Raw genomic sequence first — 21,331 nt, 5'->3', positions numbered from 1 at the left:
AAGGCTCTCCGTTGGCTAAGTCCGGTGGGACCAGAAAGCATTGGAGTCCTTGTAAGGTTGTCTCTATAGGTCAGTTTCCCGGGCCAAAGAGAGCAGGAAGGAAAACAATGGAGATCATGGGGGCCGAAGGAGGATATTTATAACACTTTTATTTATTTATTTATTTATTTATTTATTTATTTATTTATTTATTTTTAAAAGATTTTATTTATTCATGATAGTCACACAAAGAGAGAGAGAGGCAGAGACACAGGCAGAGGGAGAAGCAGGCTCCATGCACCGGGAGCCCGATGTGGGATTCGATCCCGGGTCTCCAGGATCACTCCCTGGGCCAAAGGCAGGCGCCAAACCGCTGCACCACCCAGGGATCCCCATTTATAACACTTTTATAGTAGCATCATTAAAGATAGTTATTGGAAGAGATTTAAAATACTCCGAGGGATTTTCACCCTAAAGGGAAAAGAATGATAAGCTTGTATTTAACTTAATTCTTGTCGACGTGGAGCTGCTGAGCAGGCTATATTTTTTTATTTGTTTGATACTGATTTTTGTGTTTATTTTTGGTTACTCCGTATATATTGCATCTTGAAGGCCTTGAACATTCCCGTTCAAAATAAAAAGTCAACAATTCTCTCTTTGCAATCAAGAACGTGAGTTGTAGTTGGACTCTAGATTTCAAAACTGAAATGCTGTGACATTGGGTACCTTAATTTCCCCATTTTTTTTTTTTTTTTAAATCTACGATAGTCATACAAAGAGAGAGAGAGAGGCAGAGACACAGGCAGAGGGAGAAGCAGGCTCCATGCACCGGGAGCCCGACGTGGGATTCGATCCCGGGTCTCCAGGATCGCGCCCCGGGCCAAAGGCAGGCGCCAAACCGCTGCACCACCCAGGGATCCCTCCCCAGTTTTATATAAGGGCAAAGCTGAAGGGTTTTGAAGGCTGTGCCTCTTCTGTCAGAGTCAGAGAAAAGTGCTGTCTGCTCTTATGAAGCATTCAGCAGAGTTGTGTATCATCCGACCAGGCCCAAACCAAGTCTTTAAAAAATGTCTAAAAATATTTTTTTAAATTTATTTTTGAGAGAGAGTGTGCACACGCGCGCACGTGCATGCACAAGCTGGGGGCGGGGCTGAGGGAGGAGCAGAGTCCTGGCCCAGCAGGGAGCCCCGTGGAGGACTGGATCCCAGGACCCTGTAATCACGACCTGAGCAGAAGGCAGATGCTCAACTGATGGAGCCACCCAGGCATCTGAAAAAAAATATATTTTGAATCATCTGGCTTTCTGGTCCTTTCCAGCTAATTGCCTCGTTCCATGATTTAATGTGTTGAAAGAAGACCACGTTTGAGAATCTTCTCTGAATCAAGTTCAATATGACTTACTTGGTTAAAAGACATTCATTCATTTATTCAGCAAATATTTAAGGGGTGCCCCCGGCATGCCAGGCGCTGTTGGTGCTGGGAGTTGCCCGGGTCTCAGGTCGCAGAGTGACTGAAAGAAGGGAATTAGTACAAATGACGAGGCCGGCCCCCACGGGTACAGGTTGTCGGGAGAAAGGGCAGGTGTCCTGACGGTCACGAGGGCAGCAGGCTGGTAGGAAGGTGGCCCTGGGGTGGCCGTCGGAGGAGCCTTTCTAGTGGAGTGACATTAGCCTGGATTCTGGAAGTTGCAAGGGGGGAGGGGGGGTAAAAACGTGATAAGCAGAGGGAATGATACACGTGAAAGCTCTGGGGGAGGAAGGGCGTGTTGAAGGAACACAGAAAAGTCTAGGGTGTCCTACGCAAGGGGGGAGTGGTGTAGGACGGAGGGCTGCGAGGAAGCTGGAGAGGCAAGCAGGGCCAAGTTACGCCAGGTGTCAGGTACGGCCTGCGAGGAGCTAACATTCTGCCCCACGTGCAGGGAGGCTGTGGAAGACATTTAGTTAGGGACACGGCCTGATCTAATCTGTCCTTTTGGCCGTGACTCGAAGAAGGTGGGAGGCATCAGGTGAAGCTAGGAGAGCAGTCAGGAGGGTACCGGGGTTGCAGCTGACGTGACGGTGACTTGGGAGCGGTGGACGCGGAGAGAAATGCATAGATTTGAAAGAACTTTTTTGAAAGTAAGAGAAAGAGGAATTATTGATGGATTGGTTATGGGGATTGAAGAAAATTTGTGTCAAGATTTCCTATTACCTGATTTGGGGCTATTTATATGAACTCGGCACGGTCAATTCAAGGTAACATGAGACCGTGTATAGTGACTGGAGCTTCTGTGTCTTATTTTCATCTGTCATTTTTAAATTAGCTTTTTAAAGGAGAAGTTTTTTTTTTTCTTTAATAGGTCCATTGTCTTGGCGGAGAAATTGGAGCAGAAGTCTGGGAGCATCTCCTTGTCATGATCCGATGTCCCTTTCTGGCCCTTTCAGCCACTATAAGTAACCCTGAGCATCTCACTGAGTAGGCATCACGTTATAATTTGGATAAAGGCTCTTGTATTTTGAATGTTATACTTGCATATAGGTTCCGAAGCGTTTTGTGACTTTCTGGCGAGTCTATTGACTTAGCTCTGGCTACTCAAGCAACGGAGCATTGGTAGCACCTCGTGGCAGGTGCTGAGAGAGGCCACACGCGATAAAGGAAAATCAAGGGCCGCCCTAGCCAGATCTGGGATCCAGTAGAACATTTTTTTCCATTTGTCAAATAAAGTTCACCAGAAATGATAAATCTGTGTTCTTTTTTTTTTTTTTTTTTTTGGTCTGTTAGCAAGAAATAAAATATGAAATAGTATGACATCCTCTGCCACAGACCTGGAGATTTCTGCCACTGTCCCCCTTTGTAGATGTTTAGAAAGAGAGCAAAGCCTTACTAACTGAAAGGCCTATGTTGTTTTGTCATCGGGCTAGATTTCTGCCTAGTAATAGTGACAATTAGAGCCAAGGCTCCCATGTGCCGGGCGCTATTCTAAGCGCTTTGCAAATATTAGTTTATCTTAAATACCCAACAATCTTTATGATTTACTATTTCCATTACTACTATTATTTTTTTAATTTTTAAAATTTTTTTGTTCTTCTTCCAACACTACTATTAAATAGTGTTTCTACTACTCCTACGATTATTTGAATGTAGGACGGGGAAAAAGAGACATGAAGAATGTAAGCGATTCAAGCAAGAGCCTCGGGCAGCAGTGAGGAGGCTCGGCTGCTCGGCCTCCAGGGCCTAGTCCTCTACGTACGATGTTTAAGGCACACGAAGTCTTTATTCAAGATGTTTAAAGTCATAGGAAGTGGAACTATATTATTGTCTACATAATATGTAAATTCGTTTCTTAAGGTGGCTGCAATCAGTGAAAAGCTACTGGAAACAAGAAGACAAGACAATGAGAGAAAATACTGCTTTTAAAAGAAACGCTGGGGATCCCTGGGTGGCGCAGCGGTTTAGCGCCTGCCTTTAGCCCAGGGCGCGATCCTGGAGACCCGGGATCGAATCCCACGTCGGGCTCCCTGCATGGAGCCTGCTTCTCCCTCTGCCTGTGTCTCTGCCTCTCTCTCTCTCTGTGTGACTAACTATCATGAATAAATAAATAAAATCTTTAAAAAAAAAAAAAAAAAAAAAAAAAAAAATAAAAGAAACGCTGGCCGTTGCACCAAGTCTCCCAAAGATTACTTCCAAATAGAGGAATCATATAAAGTTAGACTTGGTATGTTTGGAATTTTTCTTTCACCTTAAAATCCTTCCAGTCCTCACGTGTCCACTGATTCGGAAATTCTCGCTCTTCATCGTTAGTGCTCTATGGAGAGAGATACAACGATTTAGAGAAGCACATATGTTCCATAAAACATCGCGACGTTTGTTTCGAGCATTTTCACCCGTGTGCCGCGCTCACAACGGATCACGTAAGTAGTGCTTTGGCCATATTTGCTCCGAGTAATGCAAGTTACTTGTATACATATTATAATCGAACAGCTGCCTATTTTACGGAAATTACGGAACTGATACTTTATGACAGATACTTAACCGTAGTTTTATCTCTTATTTTGCTATATTTTATCTCAATGAATATATGTGACGTGTGACATAACATAAATTGAAGGTGTGCAACATGCTAATTTGATATGGTCATATCTTGTAAAGTACGTGTGATAGCAGTATTTAGCACCTCCGCCACATTATATAATTATGCTACAATATCATTGTCCATATTTACCATATTATGCGTTAAACCTCTATGTGGTGTTTCCTCATTGCAGATTTGTTACGTCCCCTGCTAACCATCATTTTATTGTGTTTTTTTTTTTTTTTCTTTTTTTACAGGTTCGACTTTTTTAGATTCCACATCTAAGTGATACGATGCGGTTCTTTCTCATTCCCTGACTTACCTCTTTATAACTTAGCGTAACGAGTTCAAGATGCATTCGTGTTGTTTCAAATGGCAGGGGATCCTCCTTTCTCAGCGTTAAATAATATTTACTAACTTCAGTTTTTTAAAAGTAACAAAGATGACTTTGTGGTCATCAATGAAACCTCAGTGGTGTCTAGAACCACAAAGCTTGAAAATGACTAAAATTTTTAACCTGAAGTTTTTTTTTTTTTTTTTGGTTAATTTTACTTATTCTTGTACATTATCTTTGTCCATTTTTAATTCTCAGCATCCACATCTCTCTGTCCCCCCTGGTGACGCTAACCCTTAGCGCACAACTATGTACGGGCGGCTACTAGTACATGTGAGAATCTGATCCTTGCAAGGCAGGTCAGATAAGGAAAAGACATTTCATTAACAGCAATTACATGATTTTTTGGTGTGAGTCAATAAAGCGGAGGTCTTAGGATATTATTTGGGGCATCAGGATGCCTGTGGAGGAGTTCTTAGTCTTCCTTGCATAATTATCTTTCTTTCTCATCCTGTTCTTAGGAACGGCCCATTCAAGGTCTCATTGCCTCTCAAAGTGATAATCAGTCATTAGTTTGCCTTCCTTTCAAAACCTAGCAAGCAGGAAACATTCCAAATTCTGTTGTCAGCTAAACCTCCTAAAACATAATTACGATCTCGCCATGCTTTAATGGCTTTCCGATGGACGTGACTAATTGCACGGCTCCTTGGCTTGGCTTCCTAGGTCTTCTCTGACCTGGCCCCCAGATCTGGAGGCCCTCGTGATGCATTTTGCTCCTGGGGTATTTCACCACGGATGCCAAGTGCCGGTTGTTCAGGTCCTGTTCATATTTTATGACTCTTCTAGTGTGAAACATCTTCAGAGTCCTTCTGTGACTTCCTAAGCTGGGCGCAACCTTCTCTCCGTAGTACCTTGCCTGTAATTTCCTGCATGACACCAATTATGATCAGCTCCCTGCTAGTTGCTATCTCCTTTATCTCACTAGAATAACTCCTTGAAGACAAATTTGAATTCTTATGAGTTCCCAAAAACTGTGTCTATAAAAGAGATGATTGGGATCCCTGGGTGGCGCGGCGGTTTGGCGCCTGCCTTTGGCCAAGGGCGGAATCCTGGAGACCCAGGATCAAGTCCCACGTTGGGCTCCCGGTGCATGGAGCCTGCTTCTCCCTCTGCCTGTGTCTCTGCCTCTCTCTCTGTGTGTGTGTGACTATCATAAATAAATAAAAATTAAAAAAAATATATTTATAAAAGAGATGATTAATCCATGTATGTTGAGTAAAGGTAGCTAACTTAAATTAAGCATTTACTTTGTGTTCTAAGAATTTTATGCATTTTGTCCCTTTTAACCATCACAAAAGTTTTAGAATGGATGTCCTGTTAATATTCCCGTTTTAGAAACGAGGAAGGTGAGGCTTAGAGCACTCACCCAACTCCTTATTGCACCACAAGTAAGTAGTGGGGCCAGGATACAATCAAGGGAGACTCCAGAGCTCACCCTGTGGTCACCGCACTCGGGGTGATCTGCTGCACAAATACCTGAAGGAGTGAATGAGTGAGAAACACTTTATAGCCTTTGGGCTGATGCAATGGCTTCTAAAGAGCAACTGAATGACTTTTTTGGTGTGAATGGTGATTTTCTAAGAATTTATTACAAGAGTTTCTCTTTTGTGTGGCAATGGCCCAATTCAAACTAAATAACACTAAAATATGGACAAAACTCCTGTGACCTCACATCCCAAACTTAGAATATAGATAATAACCCACACATAAATAATAGACTTCTTTTTCTGTCTCTTTCTTTCTCTTTCTGTTTCTTTTTTTCTTTCCCCATCGTCACCTGGCATTTTTAGAGCAGCGTAGTATTTAAAAATATATATATATATTTATTTTGCATTGGATGGTTCCAGGCAGGTTATCTTATTTTTTTTTTTTCTTTTTTAAGATTTTATTTATTTATCCATGAGACACAGAGGCAGAGACACAGGCAGAGGGAGACGCAGGCTCCATGCAGGGAGCCCGAGGTGGGATTCGATCCCAGGTCTCCAGGATCACACCCTGGGCTGAAGGCAGACGCTCAACCCCTGAGCCCCCCAGGTGCCTCAGGCCTGTTATCTTTAAGTAGCAATGAGTGTAGTGAGCTTGGAGCACCTAGCACGACTGGCATTTTGGTCCAAGTGCCTTTCCTGTACTTTCAGGACAAAGTGGAAGCAGCAGAACTGCTGCAGTATGCTCTGACCCGCTATGACTTCTGCGAAGGTCATAGTGTTGAAGAGTCTCCTTAGGACTTCTGGACTTTTGCAGCAGGAATGGAGGGTGACCTCAAAGGCTTGGGCGTTATTAAGTGTGTTGTGGTAGCTGTTTGTGTGGCACGTGTTCATGTAGTGTGTCCCCTCTAGCGGCAGCCATACGGAGTGAGCAGACCTTCCCAAAGGGGTAGACTTATTATTCCTGGTGTGGTGTGCCGTACCGCAGATCAATATGAAAGAACTGATCGGCCAGAAAAAGCTTGATAGATTGTGGCAACGTAAAGAAGAGAAACATCCACCTTGATCCCCGCCCCTAGAGCTCCATCCTAGAAGTAGTTTCTGATGGGAAGGGATGGAGCAGGATGGGTAAACTTCTATCCACATGAGGCTTCTTTCTGGGAGAGCCCGGCCTTTGCAACCAAATACCAAGCCCGGGGGGAGCAGGTGCTCATCACGGAGAGATGTCAGTCCCAGGAGGTCCTTGAAAGAACCATCGCCTCTTTCTGCTCAGTGCATATCAATTCTTGCCTTCGCCTGTGGCCTTAGGGACAATGTGGTCTGCAGAGCAGCATCGTAGCACAATGCTGTCGTACCTGCACATGAAGGATGGTACGGATCTGTGACCTATTTCCCATCCTTTTCCACCTCGGCTGGCTCGGACTTTGCCAGGTCATTAGTGACTCTAGTGGAGAAAACTGGATTGAATCCCAGCTCTTAGCCGGAGTCATTAAACCGCTTTCACAAGTCAGCCTTGTAAGTTGGTCACTGACAGTTGAGGCGCCAACCAGGTGCCGGGTGTCTCCCTAGACCTATTACATCCATCACCTAACTTTTTTTTTTTTTTAATCTAACTTGATTCTTACGACGAGTCTATGGCGTAGGCAGAGTTGTACATTTTAGAAACGAAGAAACTCAGCCTTCGATAAAAGGTGAAGAGTCTTAAGAAATCACAAGCAAAAAAAAAAAAAAAAAATAGAAATCACAAGCATTCTCGTGACAGAAATAAGACTTCTATCGTAAAAACGGTGATAATTTTCGGGTTGATCGTACATACCTGTTTCTTAGGCCAAATGAGTCACCACTTCCAAGTCATATTTATGTTTTGGTGGTGGCGATAATTAGATCCAGTCTCAGCATATTTGATGTTCGTATTACAGCATCGTCCGTAATCGCTGTACTGGGCATTAGATCTTCAGGACTTCCTTACCTACTAGTCTTTGAAATTTAAAACTCATCCTGTCATGTTTATCTCATTTGGTTTTACCGGTTTAGGTGAAAGTACAGATATTTTAATTCCTGTATTATAGATGAGGAATCATCTAGAGGAGGAAATAGAAAGGGATTTTCAGATTCAGGCTCTGCTGTAGTCTCCATCCTACTAAGCAGTTTTCTTCCCCAAGGGCCTCGTGTTTGCTATGGCTTTGTTAGTGCAGAATTTCCAAACCTGAGTTTGGAACTTAACTTAACTTCACAGCTATTTGCTGAAATGGGTGTCCTGCTGTGAAAAGATGTGGAGAAATCTGTCTAGGATGGTCCCTTCTTTAAGACTTACCATTTCCGATGACAAACCTTTAAGAAGCCCATTGAATAGACCGCCCCCCCCCCTGCTTTCCTTTAAAGATGACCTATTAACCTTTCAGGGATCAGGGCTTGATGGGCGATTGATTTGTAGCAACAGCAGTTGAAACCACTAAAAAAATCCCACAACGCAAATTTTTGGGGAACGGGAGTGTTTAATTTATACCTTAAAATGCTTGTGGAAAAATTAATGACACGCATATCAGAAAGGCTTAGAGCAGAACCAAGTGACTGACCTGGGAAGGAAGCTTTCCTGAGCGTCTCAAAGGCGATCCCCACGTCTTAGTCTTGAAGTCGGCCCAGCTCCTTTCTCAGAACTTAAGAAAATTAGGTTTGCCCCTTTTTAGCCTGGGTTGGTGCTCCGAAACAAAGAACCATATTCATAATTAAACCCATTTCAGCTACAGGGTACAGGTCGGGCTTTCCTGCCTAAGCAGCCCGCCCATCTTTTAGCTTCCGGCACTCCGACTGGACATGCAGAAGCAGTTTATAGAGAATTAACCCAATTAAAACGTTTTAGGAAATAATGCAAACGCTTTTTGGTGGATTTTTTTAATTTTTTTTAATTTTTTTATTTTTTTTACAAAATCAGTCAAGCTCTTGCTTAGTGTTTTGTTTATAGTCAGCACTTATCACCCTTTGAACATTTTAGTTTAGTGCTGTTTTCAGTGTCTTTGGGCTCCTGGTAGTGACTTTGAGGCTGCTGACTGAGGAAAAAGGAAGAACAGGAGCTGAAAGAGAGGTATTCATTTGGGGTCTTGGAATTGCAAATTGGGGCCAAAGGCAGATTGTGTCACACTTGAAAAGTAAGCGCCAGGGGTCTTTATTAGCCAGTTGGAGTATCAGGAAACTTACACAAGTTGTTTTCCAAAGATTAGGATCGGAAGATGTGCTTAAAGTTGATGATTTATTGGTTTTCTGAGTGCATTATGTCAGTGGCTAGGAAAATATCTTTTTCAGTGTCTCTTTCTCTCTCTCTCTCTTTTTTTTTTTTTTTTTTTTTAGATTTCATTTATTTATTTGAGAGGCAAGAGATAGCAACAGAGATGGGAGAGAGCGCAGAGGCAGGGAGGGGAGGGAGAAGCAGGCCCCCCTCCGGGGCCCTGGGAGCCCGACCCCAGCCCAGGGCAACCTTAACCCACCGCCCCGCAGGCGCCCCCAGGGGTGGGGGCAGTTCTTCCCAAGGGCACACACCCAGCAGTCCTGTTCTCAATCCTAGGTCTTTGCCCACTTCAATATTCCCGGTTCCTGTTTCAAAAAACGAGATAAGGTTTTAGTCCCTGAACAGAGGCTCTCCCGGGCCGAGACATCACACTGGTTCACAGGACAAATCACAGAACATGAGATAATATGAAAGGATATGAAACTCTTAAATTTTATTTTAAATGTAGATCGAAAAGTACGGATTCCCTTGTGACCTGACCCTTTCCCCTCGAGAAACGGTCCAGCTTTACGATACCATGCTTCAGTTTTGGGAGAGCTGGCCCAGGGCCCAGGTACGTAATAATTACGCATTTAATTAGAATTAGTCTTATTATAGTGGATGGGGACGTCGTTGTTCAGAAGGATAAAGTCTCACCCCTTCTGATCCTGTGCCTCTCCTCTTCTAAAATTATTGATCGATTGTTTCCGAAATAAAATCACCCCTTCTCAGACATTCTTCTTGCTAATATTTTGTGTTTCACTTTAGTGGGGTAAAATGCCACGGAATCCCTGAAAATATTTCTTTTTTTCAATTTCTGGGATGTTAGAATATTTTAGTTTCCTTTTACGTCTTGGATGCATATTCCTTTATTCTCTCATCGCACTGCCCTTCCCTCCTCAGGCCCTACGTGCTGTCCGTTTTCATCTTCTACGTGGTTTTGCTCTGCATTCTTCCTTTGAAGAGTTCATTCATCCTATTAGGTTTCCGTCCGGGAAACTTGGGGTAGGGGCGGGGGGGTTAGAAGACCTTCAGTAATCTGTACTCTCAAGGAGCTTGTGATTCTGTTAATTAAATGCATAATTGAGAAACATCTTTGGATTTTCTTGCATGTTTTTTTGTTTGATTCTGTGGCATTTCTTTTCAAGGAGTTGGATCCGGAGAGATTCATTCATTTTAAGGATAAAATAGTCATTAGAAAGTTGGATGCCAGAAAATACGAAGAGAGCTTAAAGGCAGAATTAACCAGTTGGGTTAAAAATGGCCATGCCGAGGAGGTAATTTTCACTTTTTTTTTTTTTTTTTTTTTGGCAAAACCCTATGTTCTTTGTTTTCTTGACTTTCGTTGCCATCGCCATCATCATCATCATTACTGTTACTGTTTTAGTCTTCAATGTTTATTTTAGGGTTTTCTGTTGAACTGGAAGTCTAGGGATTTTGAGATAGAATAGAAGGGGGAAAAGGAAATTGCTCTTTGCTTAATCCTCTGGCTTTCTAAAGCGCACAGCAGGAGCCACCTTCCATAAGAGGACCAGAACAGGGACGCCCGTATCCGCGGTCACTGTTGATGCCTTGACGCCAGAGAGATTGAAATCACAGTAGTGGTGGCTCCGAAGCATGCTTTAGAATGTGGCACGTTGCTGGGGACTGTTGTGTCCCTTGTCTGTTTGCTTGAGTTTCTTTCTGTTCGTTATGTTCTCTTTCTGTCTTTCTTTCTTCTTCTTTCTTTTTTCTTCTCTTTCTTTCTTTTCTCTTTCTTTCTTCTCTTTCTTTCTTTCTATCCTCTTTCTATTTCTTTATTTCTTTCTGTATTTCTTTATTCGTTCTTTCTTTCGTTTCTTTTTATGTCTTTCTTTCTTTTCTTTCTTTCTTCTTCTTTCTTTCTTCGTTCTTTCTTCTTTTTCTCTTTCTTTCTTTCTTCTCTTTCTTTCTTTCTTTCTTTCTTTCTTCTTTCTTTCTTTTTTCTTCTTTCTTTCTTCTTTCTAAAAAAGTATTTTATTTACCTGAGAGATAGGAGGAGAAGGAGCAGAGGGAGAGAGAGAAAGAGCAGCAGACTCACCACGGAGCAGGGAGCTCCCTGCCGGGCTTGGTCCCGAGACCCCGGGATCATGACCTGAGCTGAGGGCAGACGCTTAGCCTACTGAGCCACCCAGGCGCCTGTAGGGATTTTTTTTTTTTTTTTATGATTTTTATTTCAATTTGTAGGAACTATTTGTGTCTTAGAACCTTAACCTGGAGTCATAAGTTTTGCATATTTATATTAAGTAAGTTGATGATGGTCTTTATATTTTGAAGTTTGTTTTGTTGTCACACATTGAGGTTTCTCATTTCTGGTAAGTGACATGTGCCAGACTTTTCCCATTTGAGGTTTTTTTTCCCATTACATTTTAATTTAGGTAATCTCTTTCCACTCAGAAGCATAATTAATTTACATTTCCTTCCATTTATTTTTGTCATTTAAAGACATTCAAAACATATCTGAAAGTGGTTTTTATACACGACATGGAGAGAAACTGATTTACTGCACCTTTTGCAGTAGTGGTACCGGCATCATTTACTGAGCGACCTCTTTCTGACTGATTTGTGTTGCCTTACATAATTGCATGTTAAATTTCATATATGTGTGCATGTATATAGATTAGTCTTTTTGTTGTTCTTTGGTGCATTGATTTGTATATATCTTTGGTCATTCTCTACAAAAGTTTATATTTTCATAATTATTTTGTTATTATATTTTATTTTAAAGAAGCACAGAAACACAGACTAGACAACTATGAAAATATTTTAGCTGAAAGTGGTAGTTCCTTTCTTTATTATGCAGAATTCAAAACTAGTGATTTTTTATTCATTGCTACAGGCCAAAACAGTTCTGAAGAATCTTTGTCCTGATTCAGTTTTTAGTTCAGAAAACACAGTCAGCATGTTTCCACTTCTCGTTGAAAAGCTAAGGAAAATGGAAAAGTTACCAGCATTGTTTTTTTTGTAAGTCATTTTAATTTGTTTTTGTTTGTAATTTGAATCAAGCTTATTCTGTTGAGGAAAATTACAAAAATTCACTGTTATAATAAAGTATTCATAACTATTTCTGGTGTTCACTTATCAGAATGCATATTTAAAAAATATACCTTCCTCGTTCAGTTCTTAAAAAAATATTTTTACTGGTGCTATTACAAATTACCATCTTTAAATAGTTTCCCACTCTATTTTGTTGTTGTTGTTGTTATCTTCTTACTACAAACTATTATATTTTTATTTAAGTCTTGTAAATTTCGAGTAAATAATGAGATTCTTGGCAAAATAAATTGAATGTTAACACACACAAGTATCCCACGTAGAATTAAAGTATCCTTACAACGTGCTAGCGTATTTGTTGGTGGTGTATTTTATTGTTTTTAATTTAAATTTAAGAGAACTGTAACTTAGAGACACAATCTTGCTAACATATATATGCTATAGCGTGAAAATAGCTTAAAATTGAATGTAATCATCCAGTCTAGGTGAGGTATAAATTATATACTTAAATATACCTATATATATATATAAATATGTATCAATACATATATTTATAATTAAGGTATATATATTATATATTTATATATATTGTATATAATTATACCTAAATATATTCACTACATAGGTAACACTATATCCTGGATTAACTTTGATCACATAGTTTGGGATCAGAATAAAATGCTTTCTTTACTTTAGACAATTTCAAACTACTTTCAGCCATAGAAGCTTAAACAGGCTACAGATATAAATCAATCAATCAATCAATCAATCAAGCTACATAATTTTGCTCAGCTGGCAAAGTTTAATGAAACTTGTTTATATATAACAGACATGTAGTAGGGGGTCATTATTTGTGATGTATATTTAAAATAATGATGATAATTAAATGTATGGCTGTGTTTGGAACTTTTGGAGATAACAAACCTTTTACCTTTTTTTGTTGGCACAAGGAAAAAATTTCTGAACTTTTGGTAGTTGTACCAAAACTGTGTAACTTGTACCAAAAGTTACACAGCTCACCTACTTTACTTTAGAGCATGGCTACATATTTTAGTTAGAAAGAAACACAATTCTGTAGAAAGCAGTAGACTGAAATCTGCTGACCCAGAATACTGTACTATATGCTTCAAAGTAAAAGAGTAGATCTTAAATCTTTTCACACTAATACACAAAAGGCAACTACGCGGAGGTCATGGATGTGTTAACTAATGTTATATTGGTAATCACTCTGTGGTGCACATATGTATCAAATATATTGCATTGTATACCTTAAACTTATAAAATGTTACAAGTCAATTAGATTTCAGTAAAATGAAAAAAAAAAAAAAACCACAAAGGAATCCCTAAAATTCACAAAAGATTTGTGAAATCTGAACTTACATATTTTTATATGATGCTAAGGCCTTTGACCTCAAGATGAGTGGAATTAATACAAGAGCAACTACAACAATAATACAAATCAGCAAAACAGCATATATATATATATATTTTTGTTTTTGTTTTTGTTTTTAAACTTCTTTTTCTCATCTTGTTTTGGAGAAGGAGCGATCTCTTTTCTGTATGTAAATAGGGAAAATCCATTGTTCTCTCTCCTTTACCTGTGGAGTATCTGAGTACATTTACAGGAAAAATTTCCACGGGCTCTGGTTGTTGCCTCGGGGTAAGGTCTGCTGCAAGGAGGGGAGCTTACTGTTTCCTAGAAGGTGATTAATAAGGAGTCTGCTGACCCAGGCACCCTGTGTGCCTCTTGGGGATAAAACTCCTAAAGATGGATATTAAGAACTCAACAGGTATATGTCAGGATGTGAACAGTAGATGGAAATATGATTTAGATTTTATTGATGAAATTGTTTTCAAGGTAAGCTGTCTTTTCATTTATTCGTAGATTCAACTTAGAAGATGTAGAAAGAAGGGCTGCAAGCTTGAGGTATTTCCTGTTGCAAAAGCAAGCAATACAAAGGCCTCCCAAAGCTGATAAAGAGGCCCATGACTTGATTAACAAAATTCGAAAAATCAGAAAATCCATCGAGAGACAAAAGACAATGTAAGTATTTAATGAAATGAATTAGCGGTTAAAGGTCAAAGTACTTCACAAGTCCAGTCAGAAACATGCATTGAATGCGCTACAAGGAAGTTCTAGTAACTGCCTGGACTTCTTTGCAAATTGTGTAAGTTTGGGTGGGAGAATGGGGTAAAGACTGGTGGTGATGCTATTCATATGCATATACCAGAGCTGCATAGACGAGTGTCTTTCAGGACTCCCGGGAGGCGGGACCACGGCCTGTGAGCATGGGGGGTTATTACCTGCCATAACCGCGCCTCGAAGAAGCGTGTGACTCCAGCTCTGGGTCAGTCCTCAGAACAAAGTCAGAACGCGTCGTGTCTTGGATCACCACAGGGATTTAGCATCACGGTCACATACGAGAGCATCTAATGGATTTGAGAACTGACTGCAGTGTCAGTTTTATGGTTGAGAACTTTGCTTTTGACTCCTCTTCCCTGCTGTTCTCATGTAGAATCCTGACAACTCTGGTCCTCGGAGGTCATGGTCTCCCTGTAATTCCCTCCTTCTGTAGATGCTCATTATGAGTCTTCCTTGAATGACTGCAGGGGTCTTCTTTTTAGACTCCAGAGCCTGGGGGTTCACTACTCTCCAGCGTAGCTAACAGTTGCTCTTGCTAATACTCAAATTGATTAAATTATTCCATGTTCAGTATTCTTTCTTCTTATTTTGGCTGTTGCTGTATGCCAACAGGTTTGGGGCTTTGCCATGACTTTTCCCATTTTACTCCCTACCACTCCCCTCTACCCATATTCAGCATTGCGGTTCTCCTTACATGACCTGTTCTTCTACCTCTATGTTTTCACATGATCTGACCCATCTGCCTTAAGTGCACTCTTTTCTGATTGTCCCCAAAGCTTACACTCATAATTTTGCTCTCTTCTCTGAATCTTGCTATAATTCCCTAGTTAAATTTAGTAATCTTTTCTTTTTCCTGTGTTCTTGTTACGCTTTCAGTGTTTAGTAGATCAATTATTATGATGCTTTACTGTTATTTTTCACTTGTCTTTCTTTTTCCTACATTATTAATGTTTTCCTCTTTTTATCCGCAATGCTCAGCATATTGCTTGGAAGGTAAGATATTTTTAAATGATTCCGAGCAATCAAGCTCAGATATTTTTTTCAAAGTAGACACAGCTTTTAGAACTTCTCTGAGTCAGATTTCTCAAGCTCTAGAGCAAGCTGTACTTTGCTGCTGACCTTTCTTATCTTCCCTCTGCTTATTGTGATGTTTTCTTGGAAGTAGTGGGAGGTGAAGAGCCCAGACAGGGACAGCATCGGTAGTATAAGCCTTTTCGGGAGCTGATCTCTAGGTGACCTTTCTTCAGGACACTGGGAGCCATCATTTCCAACTGGATTAGTGACCAACAATTCAAATATAAAAATATAAAAGATGTTTTAATATCTTGTTCAGTACCACCATTATATGGAGGGTAAGAGGGGATCTTATCTTGAACCTTGTGTTTTGGAGGGTTCCCCTCTGGCCCTCCCTCTTCTATCTGTAACTATTCCTATAATATTAGGAGTCAGTGGATCTTGGGAGGCATAGCCACCCAGAGCTCATTCTCACCCTTTTATTTTATTTTATTTTATTTTATTTTATTATTTTATTTTATTTTATTTTTTTTCTCACCCTTTTAAATTCCATATCATTATGGAGCTATATGTGTCAAGGTAGAAGGAGAGAATATATTTTATTTGACAGTTTGTTACTTTGATTTAAAACCGGTAGTTAAACAACAATATGTGGGCCTCCATTAGTACTTTGCTCCATGCTCTGCAAACATTAGGGCCAGGCCTTTCCATAGTCACATCATTCTCCCTTGAGTTAAGGGTAATGTTATTTGGAGGTGGAAACTCTTAGTTATGGGATACAACTGAGCTCTTCTTATCATTTTGAAGTAGTCTTATATTCACAGCTAGGAGACAATATGAAAAAAAAAAATTAAAGAAAAGTAAGTGAGCTGGGTATAAAAGGCTGTTACATTGACAGGTAATGGATAATATGGTCTGATGACACAGCCAGGGTTTATGCAATCATGTCTGAGGGAAGATTCCTTAGTAGTACACCCTGAGATGAAGATATCTGTTTAAGTGATTTATTGAAAGGTTACACTTATGAAGGACCTGTAGGAGAGTGAAGGAAGAAAAAAAAAAAGAGAGGGAGAGAGAAAGCAAAGAAAACATGCATGGATGTGAGTTTTGCTGGAACATTGGCTGGTCCTGGTCCAATAGGGAGATCTGGGAGCATCACAAAATGTCCCAGCTTGGGTCCAGGGGGCTGATTTCTATACCTCATATTAGTCAATTACTGGCTGTAGACTCCTCCTCTCTCCCAAGAGAGGTTGTAACCTCGCAGGCATTTCTAGGAAGCTCTTGTCAGTTAAGGACACTTCTCCAGGGAACGGTGTAGCTGAAAGCCCTTGCTTAACAACCAAACTCAGAGCTGTCACAGCCTTTACCACAAGGGGAGAGGTACAGTGGCCTGAAATTGGCAATGTGGAGCAAGGGAGACACCTACCTTACCTCCAAGCCTGATGTCATGAAGGCTGAGACAGAGAAAACGATCACCAGTGTAGCAACAGAGGTCGTCTGAGGAGAACTAGATTTGGTAAGAAGGCAACTTGCAGCAGAGACGAAAGGGAACGTTCAAGGAAAATATGGGTACATAGAGAAACGTCTACCGAAGGACCACCAGTCCCAGAGGCTTATAGGGGAGTGCATTAGAGGAAGTGCAGGAGAGGTATGAATCAAAATAGTACAGATGTATGTAGGAGCGAATGTCTGGGTGATGAGGGGATCTGGGAAGCCCTGGGCTCACTATGGTAGCTGAATCTGACTATTTATTCCTTAAAACTTATCTTTATGAACAGAGATGAGAGAAGCCTGAAAAATCCCAGAAAAATGGATCAAAAGCTAATATATGAAGCTGAACATAATAATCTACTCAAGATTCTAGAGAAGAACCTGGAAATCCCTGAGGAGTGCACATATGCTAATCAAAAAGCGATAGACGCTGAGGTCAGCTCTCGGAATGAAATACTCCAGGAAATGATTTCACTCACCAGCCATTATCTCTCAGTTGTAGACAGTGTTGAATGTGATAACTGAATGTGATCTCCAGTAGAACAGAGATCTCTGTGTGTGACCTCCTAGCTACGTGTAACTCGAGGGCTCTGCAGAGCATATCTAAAAAGGACAGGATCTGGCTTTATAGATTATTTTTTGCTTGTTAACAATTAATCCCTGAGCGGGTCTGTCCTTTTATTATTTATTCTTTCATAGAAAGGCTTTTTCACATCCTGAATTCTAGACTTCCATCCCACATGCCTCATTCGAATATTTGGGTACATGTGGTTCAATACTCTTTAAATAATGAATTTGTCAAAATCAGAAGCTGTCTACATCATAGTTAGTACATTCCACCAAAAAGACATTGAAATATCTAAAAGTGGCATGCCATTTTTTCTTCAAAAATTTTTTGAATGAAAATAATCCATGCTTAAGGTCGATGAAGTTGAAAATACAAATTAGTAATAATAAAAGCAATGGTGTCAATCAGAAGGAATCACTGCCCTTTGGATGAACCTTTCATACATTTTTAAATGGGGACTATGTACACACACAGTTCTACTGTATACTTTTTTTTTTTTTTGGTAAACTACACAGTCTCTTCCTTTTTAATAAGCATAAATTTACATCATCATACGAATATCTCCTCAATATTCCATTGCATGGATGACTAAACAACTGAAGTATCTCTTGCTTTTGGATACTTAGGGTTTTCTTTCTTTCTTTCTTTCTTTCTTTCTTTCTTTCTTTCTTTCTTTCTTTCTTTCTTTCTTTCTTCTTCCTTCTTCCTTCCTTTTCTTTCTTTCTTTCTTTCTTTCTTTCTTTCTTTCTTTCTTTCTTTCTTTCTTTCTTTCTTCTTCTTCTTCTTCTTTTTTTCTTTCTTCTTTCTTTCTTATGCTTTCTTTCGTTCTTCTTCTTCCTGCCTTCCTCCTTCCTTCTTCTTCTTCTGCTTTCTTTCTTTCTTTCTTTTTTTCTTCTTCTTCTTCTTTCCTTCTTTTTTCTTTCTTCTTCTTTTTCTTCTTTCTTTCTTTCTTTCTTTCTTTCTTTCTTTCTTTCTGCTTTTTCTTCTTTCTTTCCTTCTTTCTTCTTCTTTCTTTCTTTCTGTCTTTCTTCTTTCTTTCTTTCTTTCTTTCTTTCTTTCTTTCTTTCTTTATTTCTCTTCTTTTTCTTTCTCTTTCTTTCTTCTTTCTTTCTTTCTTTCTTTCTTTCTTTCTTTCTTTCTTTCTTCTTTCCCTTCCTTCCTTCCTTCCTTCCTTCCTTCCTTCCTTCCTTCCTTCCTTTTTCTTCTTCTTCTTCTTCTTCTTCTTCTTCTTCTTCTTCTTCTTCTTCTTCTTTCTTCCTTTCTCTCTTTTTTCTTTCTTCTTTCTTCTTCTTTCTTTCTTTCTTTCTTTCTTTCTCTCTCTTCTTTCTTTCTTTCTTTCTTTCTTTCTTTCTTTCTTTCTTTCTTTTTCTTTCTTTCTTTTCTTCTTTCTTTCTTTTTCTCTCTCTCATATGCAGTGTTTATCTTTGTACATATAACTCTCCACACAAGTGGATTTCCTCCTTAGGGAATCGCCATGTTTAAGGCCATTTATGACTGATTTACAGTGAGAGGTAAGTGCTCTCCAACCATACAGGGTATGGAGCCAGCTCTGCCTTCCTGGAGAAGTCTTTTTCTGCCCAGGGAGAACTTTGAGGCTCCACAGAGAGCTGACTTCACTCAGGCTATGACAGGTCATATACTCACGCCTCCGCTAGGTGTTTTCTTTACTGTTTTGTCAGTATTTTTCATCTCTAAAGTGGGGTGAAACAGAGATAGCATGTTCAAGGATTTGGGAATATTTCCTGTAGTTACTGTTGCTGCCATAAAATGTTATTGGTTCTCACGTAGAGTTAATCTCAAGCAGTTGCTTCATTTAGTCAAATTATTACATAAGGGCCGCCCGGGGGGCTCAGCGGTTGAGCTTCTGCCTTCAGCTCAGGGCATGACCCCAAGGTCCCGGGATCAAGTCCCACAACGGGCTCCCTGCATGGAGCCTGCTTCTCCCTCTGCCTGGGTCTCTGCCTCTCTCTAGGTCTCTCATGAATAAGAAATAAAATCTTTAAAAACAAAACAAAACTATTACATAGTATGACTGCTACTTTCATTTAAATATTTTATTCTGATTTAAATTCAACTTAGATAAGTGATCAAAGTCCCTAATACTCTTGCTTCTTTCAGACTTTGCAGATGGTGTTTGATCGAGTAAAATTCACAAGAAAAGGTGCAGAGCTGAAGGCTTTGGCAAGAAGGGGTATTGGATATCATCACAGCTCTTTAAGCTTCAAAGACAAACAGTTAGTTGAGGTTCTTTTTAGGAAAGGATTTATTAGGGTAGGTAAATTTTTTCATCCTAAAAGTTGAAGCTGTGTCTATATGAAAGTGAATGTCCATGAAATGGGAAAATAGCAATTCTTTCTTATCTAATTATATCATATATATATATATATATATTTATTTATTTATTTACAACTCAGGATATCACTGCATAGTCTTCCATCTTATTTAATTGAGGGAGGGGATTTGAAATTCATTATTACCTCTTTCTCATGAATTAAAATATTCCCTAAACAGATACTTTTCCAGATATTTCTGGAATGAAGTATGCCTATTATGATCTTGCAACAGCAACCCCTTGCTTTTTCATTAATAATTTCTAGGGAATTGTGCCAGTTGTTCACGTGATCTTCATTACAGACATCCTTTCATGAGCTTAGAGGACACTTATAATAGGGTTTTGGTCAAATCTTTTCTCAGTGTAATAGCTGAAGTCAGAGCAAGAATGTGTCACTTCCTCGGGGCTCATGCCTATCTTGGCAGTTTTTATTTGAGTCGCCCCTACGTGCTCTCTCTCCTGTCACTGATGGCAGATAAGACAAAGATTACCTTACGTAGCTGGAAAGCCAGCCCTTATTACGTTTTATGTAGTATGTTACATGAGGGTGTGTGCAGATAGTCTGGATAAATCCACAAGGACAATTAATATAATATCTCAGTTCAGACCTTGAGTAATATTTAAAAATAGCCCCTGAGTTTTTAAAAGTATCCATATCAAATTCTTTTGTATGATGTATATTATATTTGTGTACGTGAGAAAGCGAGAAAGAGGGATGCCTAGGCTGCTCAGTGATTGAGCGTCTGCCCGGGGTCCCGGGATCGAGTCCCACATTGGGTTCCCTGCAGGGAGCCTGCTTCTCCCTCTGCCTGGGTCTCTGCTTCTCTCTGTGTCTCTCATGAATAAATAAATAAAATCTTAAAAAAAAAAAAAGAAAGAAAGAAAGTGAGAAAGGGAGAGCAAAAGGAGGGGGAGGGAGGGAGGAGAGAGGGAGAGGATACCACTGTAGGTAAGTATTTCTTAATTTTGAATAATGTGTTGAAGAAAATCAAAAGGTAATATTTTAATCTGGATTAAAACTAAGACATATCGTTAACAACTTTGCTTGGCTTTTCTCCCAACTAATAAGATATTTATTTACTTTAAAAGTCATTAACTAGAGGGGCGCCTGGGTGGCTCAGTCAGTTAAGCTTCTGCCTTCTGCTCAGGTCATGACCCCAGGGTCCTGGATGCAGCCCCCGGGTCGGGCTCCCCGCTCAGCGGAGAGTCTGCTTGTCCCTCTCCTCTGCCCCTCCCTCCACTCCTACCCTCTCTCTCTCTCAAATAAATCTTTAAGAAAAAGGACAATAACTAGAGACAAAATTTTCTACACGCTTATACATTGAGGAAGAGAGGTACACCTATTTTGATTGGCATGTCTTGTGTCTAAAATAGTATATGTAAAAAAATAAAAAAAAAAAAGTTAAACAGTATACGTTAAATAGTAGAGGCCTAAATACTACCAGTTTACTAAATGAGTAATTAGATGACTCCGGAAAAGGCAATATGGAAATAGTGATAGCTTTGTCATAGAGAACACATTTCTAAAGAGGTATTTCTTCTAGTTACAATATAAATTTAACGTTCTTACTTTTCCCGTTTTTGTTTTCATTAACGAGCTTTAGAAAAAGCTAATAGAGTATGCATTTCATTTTCACAGATGTGTAGATCTCAGTTACAGA

At 39.8% G+C, this 21,331-nt stretch overlaps 1 protein-coding gene across 4 annotated transcripts in view; it reads left to right on the top strand.

Moving 5' to 3' along the window:
* The window catches only part of DDX60 (DExD/H-box helicase 60), a 92,478-nt gene that overhangs the window by 39,327 nt on the left and 31,820 nt on the right, over nucleotides 1-21,331 (top strand). For all 4 annotated transcript variants that reach the window (XM_049094375.1, XM_049094377.1, XM_049094376.1 and 1 more), the window contains 10 exons: nucleotides 2,318-2,433; nucleotides 3,307-3,387; nucleotides 3,612-3,673; nucleotides 3,760-3,869; nucleotides 9,580-9,684; nucleotides 10,259-10,387; nucleotides 11,968-12,092; nucleotides 14,008-14,166; nucleotides 17,058-17,205; nucleotides 19,457-19,609. In XM_049094375.1, coding sequence (XP_048950332.1) covers nucleotides 2,318-2,433; nucleotides 3,307-3,387; nucleotides 3,612-3,673; nucleotides 3,760-3,869; nucleotides 9,580-9,684; nucleotides 10,259-10,387; nucleotides 11,968-12,092; nucleotides 14,008-14,166; nucleotides 17,058-17,205; nucleotides 19,457-19,609 — 1,188 coding nt within the window. The remainder of the gene's footprint in view (nucleotides 1-2,317; nucleotides 2,434-3,306; nucleotides 3,388-3,611; nucleotides 3,674-3,759; nucleotides 3,870-9,579; nucleotides 9,685-10,258; nucleotides 10,388-11,967; nucleotides 12,093-14,007; nucleotides 14,167-17,057; nucleotides 17,206-19,456; nucleotides 19,610-21,331) is intronic.

This window comes from Canis lupus, chromosome 15 (assembly GCF_003254725.2).
Source record: "Canis lupus dingo isolate Sandy chromosome 15, ASM325472v2, whole genome shotgun sequence".
Lineage (NCBI taxonomy): Eukaryota > Metazoa > Chordata > Mammalia > Carnivora > Canidae > Canis > Canis lupus.
The sequence above is the reverse complement of the archived record's forward strand: the minus strand, read 5'-3'. Positions and strand labels throughout refer to the sequence as shown.